At 42.3% G+C, this 12,002-nt stretch overlaps 1 protein-coding gene across 1 annotated transcript in view; it reads right to left on the reverse strand.

Moving 5' to 3' along the window:
• Positions 1-6,798: 6,798 nt before the first annotated feature.
• Chp1 (calcineurin like EF-hand protein 1) overlaps positions 6,799-12,002 on the reverse strand; it is a 29,783-nt gene continuing 24,579 nt past the window's right edge. Inside the window, exons 5-7 of the mRNA XM_051183674.1 lie at positions 11,551-11,612; positions 7,763-7,885; positions 6,799-7,304 (exon numbers count right to left, since the gene is read on the reverse strand). Coding sequence (XP_051039631.1) covers positions 7,251-7,304; positions 7,763-7,885; positions 11,551-11,612 — 239 coding nt within the window. The 3' untranslated portion in view covers positions 6,799-7,250. The remainder of the gene's footprint in view (positions 7,305-7,762; positions 7,886-11,550; positions 11,613-12,002) is intronic.

Here is a 12,002-nt window from a genome sequence, read left to right on the forward strand (position 1 = left end):
AGGTGAGCAATGTTCAGTAGCTTTCAGTAACCCTGCCTGATTTGTATGTGTGCATAGTTGCATATGAGGCAAACACTCATCTGAGCTATATCCTCAGCCCTCTATTTAATATACCCATATCCATGTTTCCTATCTACTTTTATTTTAAACATATTTTAAAATGTTTATGTAAATGAATGCTTTCCCTTCTTATATACATGTACCACATGCTTGCTTGGTGCCTGAGGAGATTGAAAAGGGTGTCAGTTACCGTGGATCTGGAGTCACACACAGATCATTGTGAATCACCGCGTCAGTGCTGAGAATCATACCTGGGTCCCTGCATGAGCAACAGGTGCTCTCTACCTGCAGAGCCATCTCTCCAAAGTACTTTAACCCTTCAGCAATCCCCCCTCCTCTGCCATCTGAACCCCATCTTATTTGGTTATGTTTGTAGTTTTCCTGAAAACTTTTACTTTTAAAAATTGTGGCTGGCCAGTGGTGGTGGCTCACGCCTTTAATTCCAGCACTCAGGAGGCATAGGCAGGCAGATCGATGTGAGTTCAAGGCCAGCCTGGTCTATAGAGTGAGTTCTAGAAGACTCTTAAGCTACACAGAGAATCCCTGTTTGAAAAGAAAGAAAGAAAGATAGATAGAAAGGAAGGAAGGAAGAAAAAGAAAAAAGGAAGAAAGATAAAATCTTTATCTGAGTGGTGGTGACTCAAGCCTGTAATCCCAGCACTTAGGAAGCAGAGGTAAGCAGACCTCTGAATTTGAGTCTGCATAGCTGGTTCCAGGACAGTCAGAGCTGTTACACAGAAAAACCGTCTCAAAAAACAAAAGACAAAACAAAAAAAAAGAATTGGGGCTGAAGAATACCCACATAATTTTTTTAATTATTTATTTTTATACGTATTGGTGTTTTGCATGTTTGTATGCCTGTGTAAGGCTGTCAGGTCCCCTGGACTCGGGTCCTCTGGAAGAACACTCAGTACTCTTAACTGCTGAGCCATTTCTCCAGCTCCTACCACATATCTTCATTACTGTAACACTATACTAGGTAACTCTTGAAATTTATTTCTCCAATATTGCTAACTTTGGTCTTCTACATTTTTACTATATGGTATTCAATTATCATCCAACTAATTTTCTTCCAATTTAACCATGTGAATACTATTATTAATATCAATAATACTGTGCCTATGCCATTGATCTGACACATATATACTTATTCTCTTTTTTTGGAGACCGGATCTCCTGTAGTAAGACTGACCTTGAGGGACTGGGGACATGGCTCAGTGGTTTTTAGAGGACAGCTCAATTCCCAGCAGCTACATGGTAGCTCACAACTATCTGTAACTAGAGTTTTAGAGGCTGCAAGACCCTCTTCTGTCCACCATAGTGCATAGATGTGCATGTAGGCACCCATACACATAAAAATAAATAAAGTTAAAAGATGATCTTGAAGTTCTGATTCTCCTGTCTCCACCTCCCATGCTGGAATTACAGATGTGTGCCACCAAGCCTGATTTTGTACAGTGCTAAGAATGGAATCCAGAACTTTGTGCATGCTTGTGGTAGTTACGCCTGGAGGTGTGTCACCAAATAGTGCCTAGCTGCCGAGGCCCGTCTTATTCCGGTTCTGCCTAGAAGTGTGCTGCCAAATATTGTCTGGCAGCAGACGATCCTTCTGATTCCGGTCCCTGTAGAATAGCTCTTAACAAACTATGACAAGCAGAATTTTGTTAAAAGGGGACTTTTGGAGTTACTTGTAACACAAGACAAAACGCGTGCAAGCCGAGCAGCTCTGCTGAAATGGGAGGATGATTGCTCCAAGTGACTTTTGTAGTGAGATAGTTCTGTGGCACTGGCCACGCCCATTGGGGGTGGAGCCATGGGCGGAGTGACCTGTGGTAGGAGGTCGGAGGGGGCCAGGAAAGGCACTCTCTTTCTGGCGTGACTCAGACAGGAGAGGATCGGGTTGAATTTCCTGGTGTTCATCTGTCTAGGTTGTAAGTTATTTCTCCCTGAATAAACATCTATTCAGCCTATTTGTTTATCCTAATCCTTTAATCCTGACAAACTAGATCTGTCCGGGGTTTACCAACATGACATTAACATCCAAAGGTTTTATTGTGGCAGCATTGTCTGACAGTTAAAAAAGCTCAGGGTATGAACACTTGTTGCTCTTGCAAAGGACCTGGGTTCTGGGTCTCAGCACCCATATAGTCATCCACAACTATTCATAAGTCAAGTTCCATAGGCATCAAACATACATACAATAAGTAAACATACATGTTGTAGGAAAACATTCATACATATAAAATAGCATATATATGTTTGTATATAAGTTTAAAGCGATAAAATGAATAGGCCTTGCAATATGTGAAGAGTAGTGTGACATGTTTATTTCTTTGTCAAAAACATCAGCTTATCAGTCAGTGCTCATTGAATTGCTTTCCACAGTTTCACAACCACATGAGTCCTTGTGAGATCCCTTGGAAAATATTACCAAATAGAAAGAAGACTGTCTCTGAAGTCTACCCTTAGCCCTTTAACACAGTTTGTATTTGTGTCTTCCTTCCCCTTCTGTATGGAATGGAGGAAGATCTGAGTGAGTGAAGCCCTGAGTAAATGTGTATTTTGATATGGACCCATGGAACAATTTCACAAAGTTTTTACCCATGTAGAAATGTCAAAGCATTCCTGAGGAATCTGAGAACAAGTGTTCATGGATCAGTGTGTGCATACTAGGAACCACAGCTTTCTCCTTCCAGATGTTTACAGCCTGAGACTGCTCTACAGAGATCTTGAGACTAGCCAACCGCTCCTCTGCTATACCTAACACACCGAGGTTCCTGGTTGCAGGGGTAGTCTGGACAGAACTGACTTAGAGCTTTACTGTCTGTATGCATGTCTATTTGTCCATTCTTCATTCTCTAGAAGCCCCAAGTCAGGACCCAAGCCACACCCAGCACCTTTTTTTCTCAAGCACCCTTCTCTTCTGACTTTATGTTGATACAAGGATAACGGAAATGCCCTTGGTAATAGGTACAAATGATTTCACACAACAGTTACAACAGATTACAGGCTGCTTAGCTCCCTATCCACCAAAGATATAGCACATAACACATTAAAATAGCACACTCATTCTTTGAAGCTTTTTCAATTTTGAGAAGATAAAATTCTCCATGGCTAGTCTCCAGAATGACATCCTATAGGACATATTTTAATGGCAGCTAGAAATTTGTTCTTAGATTAGGCTGAGAAGAGACAACTCCTCCTCTCAAGAAAGTGAACATCACAGCCAGGAGTGGTGGCACACACCTTTACTCCACCCGAAGAGGCAGAAGCAGGAGAATTTCTGCATTCATGGCTAGTTTGATCTACATCTTGAGGTCCATGCCAACCAGGGCTACACAGGAAGACTGCCTCATAAGCAAGTAAGTAAGTAAATAAGGAATTCGGCATGACACAAGGGGATTTTTTTCACAGTGCTCTCAGGTTATAAGCTTCCAAGTCTTATCAATAAAAGTTTCTGATTTCAAGGCCCTAAGAAAAAATATCAGACAGGAATGGTTGGGTTCAATCCTCCAAATATTCAGGTGTGATCCAGTCTGAATAATATACAATTGCATTAAATTTCCCTTTTTAGTATTGCCAGGAATGTTTAAGTAGATTTCCACTGGTGCTTAAGCCTATAAGCTCCAACACAGTTTAGACATTGAATGCATCTTTTAAGTTTTTTTGGCCAATCTGTGAGTTCAAGGCTAGCCTGGTCTACAGATTGAGTTCCAGGACAGTCAGAGCTATCACACAGAGAAAACCTGTCTCAAAACAAACAGATTTCTAACTGCATGTTTGTGTGTGTGTGTTTGTTGAGTGTGGGTGTGAGCAGTAAGGCCAGAGCACTTGATTCTCTTGAGCTGGAGTCACAAGCACTGAGAATTTACCAACATGGATACTGAGAACTGAACTCTGACCTTCCACAAAAGCAACATGCTAACTGCTGAGCCATCCCTCCAACCTCACTGGTTGCTGTTTTTGAGACAGGGTCTCCTGTAGCATAAACTGGCCTCAAACTTCAGTAGTGAGTGGAGCATGGCCTTGAACTCCTGAGTCTCCTGTCTCTGTCTTCTTCTTTTAAAGATTGCACATTGCTGTTTTGCCTGTGTGTATGTCTGTATGAGGGTATCTGATCCTCTGGAACTGGAGCTACAGACCGCTGTGAGCTGCCGTGTGGGTGCTGGGAACTGAACCTGGGTCTTCTGGAAGAGTAGCTGTTGCTCTTAACCACTGAGCTTCCTCTCCAGGTCCACATCTCTGTCTCCTAAGTGCTAGAATCACCAACTAGCTCTACAATGGGCTTTGCAGACTTTTTTATATGTTATGAGACTAGCAGGGGTAATGAACTGCTGAGATTATTGATCTATATTAGAATGTCTATAATGCTAGATTTTTTTTTTTAAAATAAGGTGTGTGTGTGTAATGAATATTTTGCCTGGTGTATCTATGCACATGTGTACTTGATGCCTTCAGAGGCCAGAAGAGGGTACAGATACACTGGAACTGGAGTTAAAAACCAAATGTAAAGCCACTGGACAGGTGCTGGGAATCCATCCCTGGCCCTCTGTAAGAACAGCAGGTGCTCTTAACTGCTGAGTATCTGTCCAGTCTCATTTTTTTTTTCTTTTTTAAAACAAGGTTTCAAACCTAAGCTTGAACCCCTGATCCTTATGTGTCCACCTCCAGAGTGCTTGTGTTGTAGGTATACACCACACTCAACTTGCTATTTATTTTCTTGTAACACCTCCTCTGTAAGCAATGCTTCTTAGATTTAGAGACTAGAGAAAAGAAACTGACAGATGGACACATGGCTCAGCTATGTAGCACTTGCCTAGCAAGTGTAAGGCCCTAACTGAATTCCACATAACACACACACACACACACACACACACACACACACACACACACACACACACACAGAGATTTTAGCTGGGTGTTTTGGGAAGCTAAGGTGGAAGGACTTTGCAAGTTTGAGGCCAGCCAGATCTACCTGGTAAATTCTAAGCCAGTCAGGCAAACAAGACTCTGCCTCAAAAAATAAAATAAGCAAGCAAAACCCCACCCTAATACCCCATCCACTCCTGAAAGAAAGGAAGGAGGAAGGAAGGAAGGAAGGGAAAGAAAGGAAAGAAGAAAGAAGGAAATTAGATTAGATCTTACTTGGAATTAGTATGAAGGTGCCAGAGATGAAACACCATGACTCTTGGCAGACTGAGCCCCTAGATGAATATCTCTATGTCACAGGCCTTGCAATTGATACTATAAACATAAATTTGTGCAAGGGAGACACTATATTATTTCAAACTTGAGACACTTGAGTTATATAAAATTATAGAACACACAGATAAAAGTCAACCAAATTCTTTTGTTTTAATGATAATTTATTGATGGATTGAGGAATACAATTTTAATGGGACAATAAGGCACAACTGTGGATTAAAACAGTTTGCTATACAGCCAAGGGGGGCATAATTTTAGAAAGTTTAAATATATAAATCAAGAAGCCTCTGAAGTACTTCTCAAACAGATCAGTATCAGACAATTCTTCCCTTTTATACAATTCTTATATTACATCATTTGATCACAAAGTCAGACAGATATTTCATAAAGAATTCCCCAGTTCATGTGGACTCCAGCCATCCATCCTGGCCACTCCCTGCTCCTCACCCTTATCCTTCCATTTTGCAGTGTTTTGTTTGTCTGGGTTTTTAATAGCAATTTCTTTCCTAAAGAATTGTTTACACATCTTGGATAGCCTTCCAAAGCAAAGAAACAAGCAAGCAAGCAAGCAAGCAAACAATGTCAGAGAGAGTCAGTCAAGAGCGGACTTACACAGACACAGGATAGAAGCAGCCTGACTCAGTGAGGTCTAAAGCAAGCTGACACTGGCCCAAAAGTGGAGCTAGGCCTTTCAAAGACCTCTGCTATCACTTCCGTTGGCGTCACCAGTGCCAGGCCCTACACTCCTAGAGGGTGTGCAGTGGTCTACACTCTCCACAAGGAGCTAGGAAGGTCATGTGATCAGGAAGCTCATGAGACAACGCATTCAACACCTGGACCAGGGTTATGGACAGGGCTTCCAGCATTAAAATTTGCCAAGCATCAGATTCATTCAGAATTTTGTGCAAAACTTTAAGACATCGAAGACAATTTAATTCAGGAGTTCTGAGATAAATCAGGCACTCCCATAACACTAGTCTGTCTTTCTATTGGAAATGTGAAGGTCTTCCAGATACAGAACACTGAGGGCAGAGTGAATGTGGGCAGCTCTCCAGGGTGCCTAGCCTCTGCAGAAAACTACAAGAAGGCCCACTACCATGTTGTCAAAACAGCTACTCTATTGGTGACAATGTCCCAAAGAGAAGCAAACTGTCAGGCATTAAGACTATTTTCTGAATGTCAACACTGTACTCAGAAAAGAAGCCCCATAAATATGTTGAAAATAAAAAACCAGAGGTAGAGAGACCTGGGGAAACCACCTAGGAGACATGGTTCTACAAGCCTCACCATGACTACCTTTCTAGAATATCTCTGTTCATAAGCCCTGTGATGAAACAGTGCAGGGGACCAAGAGAGTCACATGCTTCCAAGAGTTGTACTGTTGCCAAAAATCTCCTCAATAGGCAATGTCTCGGAGACACATCCAGAAGAAGGTAGATATAAACCACCGGACCATTCACTATCCTGTCACACTGGAGACAGGCTTGACAGCAGAGCCCAGAATCAAGGAGAACACAGGGAATCTCAATCAAAAGGATCAAATGGATACACGGTTGGTTGACAGGGAGGTAGGAAGTAAAAGACACAAGAAGGACATAGGAACATGATGAAGGCTTGATGAAGGGAAGGTAGCATGGATATGGTCTCCATCCAGTGGGAGCTTTTCTGGATGTTCTTGACACGAGTCCCTATCTCATTTCCCCAGACAGGATGGATGCATGGCATTCAGCAGCAAAACAAGGGAAGATGTTACAAATAGAGACCTGGTGGGTACATACGAACAGAAATAGACTGAGGGTACCATTCTGTAACGCCCTGTTTACACACCAAAGGCAAGTCTGTGTGGACAGGAAAGACTTCAGGTTGTCATGCAAGAGCAGTAGTATTCTGGTAAAGGGGGATGACAGGACAGGGGTGGGGCTGGAGGACAGAAGGAAGTTCCAGTTCTTAAATACTAGAAAGCAAGAATATTTTGGTCCTGTCCTTTAGTGAAGAAACCGGATGCTCATTTTCTGTTCTACATCCACCTTCTCCAAAACCTGGAGTTGAAAAACAAACAAACAATTTATCATTAAGATTATGACCATTCTGAGCACCCTTCTAAATAATGGGTGTTCTCTTCCTCCTTCTATGCAACAGAATTGAACTTAAAATCAAAAGGTAAGGGGGAAAGGCTCATAAGGGCACACCCCTCCCCGAGGATCCATGGCAAGCTAATGGTTGCTGGGGAGAGACATTTCCTTCAGCTATGAAGACCTTCATAAGATCCCCCATGCCCTGTAAGTAACTCCAATTAAACTCTTATCTTTACCCTCCAAAAAGAAAAGAACATAAAAGATTAGTTGAGGAAAATAAGAGAATCGGCAAGTGAGAGGGAGACAGAGTGAATATGATTACAATATATACATGTATAAAAATGTTACACTAAAACTCATTATAAATAATACATGCTAATAAAAAAGGATGGAAGGGGGAAAAAATAAAAATGTGGACAGACCTTAACAAATTCCGTGAAGGATATGGCACTATCCCCATCCTGGTCGGCCTCCTGAATGGTCCTGTCCGCAATGCTGCCCAGCTGCTCATCTGAGATGTTCACGCCAACCATCATTCGAAGGACCTACAAGACCAAAAGCCTTAGAGGAGGCTTGAGAAAAAGCCACCTCAACTCCTCCTCCCTTTGATTCCTTTGATTCACCAGCAGGAGAGGTGAAATCCTTAGCTTCTTATCTAGGCCATTCTAAAACAAGGAAGTGAGTGTGACTCCAGCAAAGTCACGAAGAGTCTTCTCCATATGGACAGACTGATTCTTCTTGCTCAAACTACAGGCATGTTTGCTGGCACAGCAGTCATACTGGGGCTGTGAGGTACATCACACATGTTATAAATTCCACACAAGAACAGAGCAGAAGCTGGGATACTCAGGTACTGTGATACCCAGATAACCTATCCCTGGGTGTTCTGTTACATGGGGCAAAGCAGTTTTTTACTGATGTAGGTCAGCTTGGTGGGCTGTTTTGGAATCCAATACAGAAGCAGACCTGGGGGGGGGCACTGAGCCTTTATTTCAGGTTACAGCCCACATAAACCTCCTTGAAGACTATGAAGGAGGCCTATGTGGGATGATTACAAATTGAGTCCAGTTTGGGTGAACTCAGTGAAGACCTTTTTAAAACGTGGGGGTGTCTGGGATAGTGCTCACAAAGCAAACACAAGGCCCCAGTACCACACACAATCATGCCACCTTAAACAAAATAAGTAACTTCAATGTCCTCTTGCCTAGTGGCTCACAGGCCTTCCTTTTCCCATTCATTTGCATCCTTCTGGAAATAATAAATTGTATCAGCAGTGGGTTTCTACTTTTTACCAATTATTTTTGTTGAGGTGGGGGCAGGCAAAAGAGGACTATTTTTTAGATAGATTTACTATGCTGCTCTGGTTGGCACTGGCCTTAACTGCCTAGACTCCAATTATCTTCCTTAGCTTGTCAAGTAGCTCTTACCAGTTACATATACTACTTACATAACTGTCAACCAATTCTTTTGTTTTTTCGAGACAGGGCAATCAACCAATTCTTAAAAACCAAAAGTTGTGCCAGACAGTGGTGGCGCATGCCTTTAATACTAACACTCAAGAGACAGAGGCAGGTTGATCTACAGAGAAAGTTCCAGAACAGCCAAGGCTACACAGAGAAACCCTGTCTCAAACAAACTAACCAACCTAGAAGTTGTGGATCAGCGATTAAGATATCATTTTAGCAAACCATTTCCACCTCTCCCAAACCAAGTAACCAAGCAGATAAATTGATCCCCAAGTGGTAGCCTCCTCAGATCTCAATTCAATTAGTGCCTCCTGGGGTGTTTTGCCTGGAGAATGATAAGAGCTTAGGCTGTGGAGAGGCTTGTGGGGAGAATACTCACATGTGTGAGGCCCTGGACACATTCCCAACTTTATATACACAAAAAGAATCATAGAGTTAAGAATATGTATGTGTATATGTTCTTGTTGGGAGGTAGACAAGAGTGGGTGCAATAAAATACCTTTATCTTGTCCATTAATGAGGGCAAGAGGTCCAGAAGTGGTTTGATCCAGGTGCTATGAACCAGTTGACAGATGCTGTCTCTCCAGGCCTCAATTCCCAGATCAATACTTCTTCCATTTGTCTACCTTACCACTTACTAATCCAGCTAGAAGTTTACTAACCAATGGAAATTTACTGTTTTTTAACTATTTATTATTTAGTTTCTATATGCATATTCCCTTTTTTGTGTGTGTGGTCTTCTCAATTAAACCCAGGGCCTTCCATGTGCCATGTGAGCATTCTGCCACTGAGTTAAATCCCCAGCACTCTTTTCAGAAGAGGACACTGGATGCCCTGAACTAGAGTAATAGGTGGTTGTGAGCCATATTATGGGCGCTGGAAACGGAATCAGGGAATCAGAGTCCTCTCCAAGAATAGCTAGTGCTCTCAACCTCTGAGCATCACTCCAGCCCGATGTTTGGAATTTTTAAAAATCGGTATGAAAAGGTTTGGATGGTATTTTTCTCACACTATCTTTATAAAGGTTTTGTGTCTGAGTCGTGCTAGCCTCATGAAATGGGTCTTTGAACACAGCAACCCGCTCTACTGAAGTATAACTGACAGGGTATAGAAATAATTTACCAAATGCTTTATAAATTATAGTGTGTAGAAAGACAAATGAATGTTCTCTTCTACTGTAGACAACTATTCTCTTCTTGCTAGGCTAAAACTTGTCTGAATACCTCAACAGCCCAGGAGCACATATGAAACAAAGCTCTTCCTGCCCCACAGTGACTTTCCCATCCCATGCCACACAATTTCTAGCGACAGAAAATATATCAATTCTCCATTCCAAAATCATCTTTCTGACAGCCAGGTCTAGACCAGAGGATGAAAATGTGCAACTCAAGAGTAGCTGTCTCCATCTTTTCAGTAAGTGTCTCAAGAAAAAGAGCTATTCCCATCTCAAAAGCAAAGGGTAAAGTCAACATCTGGTATGGATGGTGAGGGCTCATGAGACCCCCACCCATAGCTGAGGAGCTATTGGCAGGTGGCCACTGGGGGATGGAGTCTTCTGGGTTTTATTGTTTGTTTTTTGAGACAGCATTTCTCTGTATAACAGTCCTGGAACTCATTTTGCAGAACAGGCTGGAGAGTCATGTTGTTGCTCCGATGGATGGGATGGTCCCACATCCATTCGCACATAGTTAGCACTAACTGCACTCAGTGGGTTATTTTTTTCAAATAGGATATACATTAAGGAGGGGGGTGTATTGGAGAGAATAAGAAGTGAAGGAAGAGGGCATATATAATCAAAAATATCATACCTATATAAAATTCTCAAAAGAATAAATAGTAAATATTATGTGTATTTTTTTTTAAAGCAAGGGCCAAGATACCCTACCATTAGCCTCCTGTTTCAGGTCTTCTCATTGAAATGAAGATTGAGTAGCAGGCTTCAACTTGTGAGATTTTTGTTATTTATTTGGAGAAAGGGTTTCTTTGAGTAGCCCTGGCTGTCCTGGAACTTGATCTGTAGCTCAGGCTGACTCAGAGATCTACCTGCCTCTACCTGGATTAAAGGTGTACACCACCATGCCTGGAAACTTGTAAGTTTTTTAAAAACAAAAAAATTGAGTTCTGGTTTAGTGTAGAGCAGGAAGCACTTTCCCTTTTTAGATATATCTTGAAACATCTTGCCCCATGGGGAATTCCTCAATGTGCTGGCTACCTGGGGTCTTCCAGATTCGAAAAAGGGAACAGCTCCCTACTGCCCTAAATTTACAAAGAGAAAGGGATAGTAAACAATGCAAATCATGCAACTGTCAGTCATAGCTGGAAAACAGGGACACATGGGCTGGAACTACCAACTGGAGTGGTTAACTGGGCAGATGGTGCTACCGCAGTCCCCTCTGACACCAAGTTTAAGGAGAGACTAAACAGCACAATTTACTTCAGAGTCCTTGGAATAAAATGACTGCTACCAAGCTGACCTGTCAGTGAGTGAGCTATCCGACCCTGCTCACTGTGTACTTCCTCAGCACCGCAGAGACAGCGGCTTTTAAGTGGTGGAGACTGCCCAACCATGAAGACCTCGTGACCCATTTCAAGTGTTTGCAGGTCTTCTCTGCCTTTTATCTGCATCAGGACTCTTTCCACGGCAGGGATTCAATGAATGTTTACTGCAAAGGTAGAACAACTGTTGCCCATAAAAATGAAGTCAGGGCCCCAAATGCACACTGTTCCGAGACTTCCCCACATACCTGCAGCAGCTCATCGCGGGAGATCTTGTCATCTTTATCCAGATCGTACAGCCGGAAAGCAACTGGTAGGAAAACACAAGGAGTCAGTGGGTAATTTTTGCAGTGCTTTGACCTTTTTTCAAGGAGCTGAGCACACAAAGGTTAGTAGACAGAAAACTGATACCTAATATACAGACCTTAGGTCAGAGTTCAAATCCTACTCTCCCTTAGTATACTGGAATTTCCTTTCCTTTTTGAGACACTTCTTATGCAGATGAAGCTGGCCTAGAGACTGACACTCAGTTACAGCTTTCCATCTCCACTTCCTAAGTGCTGAGATTATAGGCATCACAGTGCCCAGCAAGGACTGGAGTTTTAAATAAAAATCAACAAAACTCTGATGTCTATATATCCCCATCCCACTGCCCAGACTAGGCTTATGGGCATGCACGTACACCTGACTTGTCATTCAA

The sequence above is a fragment of the Phodopus roborovskii genome, unplaced genomic scaffold (genome assembly GCF_943737965.1).
Source record: "Phodopus roborovskii unplaced genomic scaffold, PHOROB, whole genome shotgun sequence".
Classification (NCBI taxonomy): domain Eukaryota; kingdom Metazoa; phylum Chordata; class Mammalia; order Rodentia; family Cricetidae; genus Phodopus; species Phodopus roborovskii.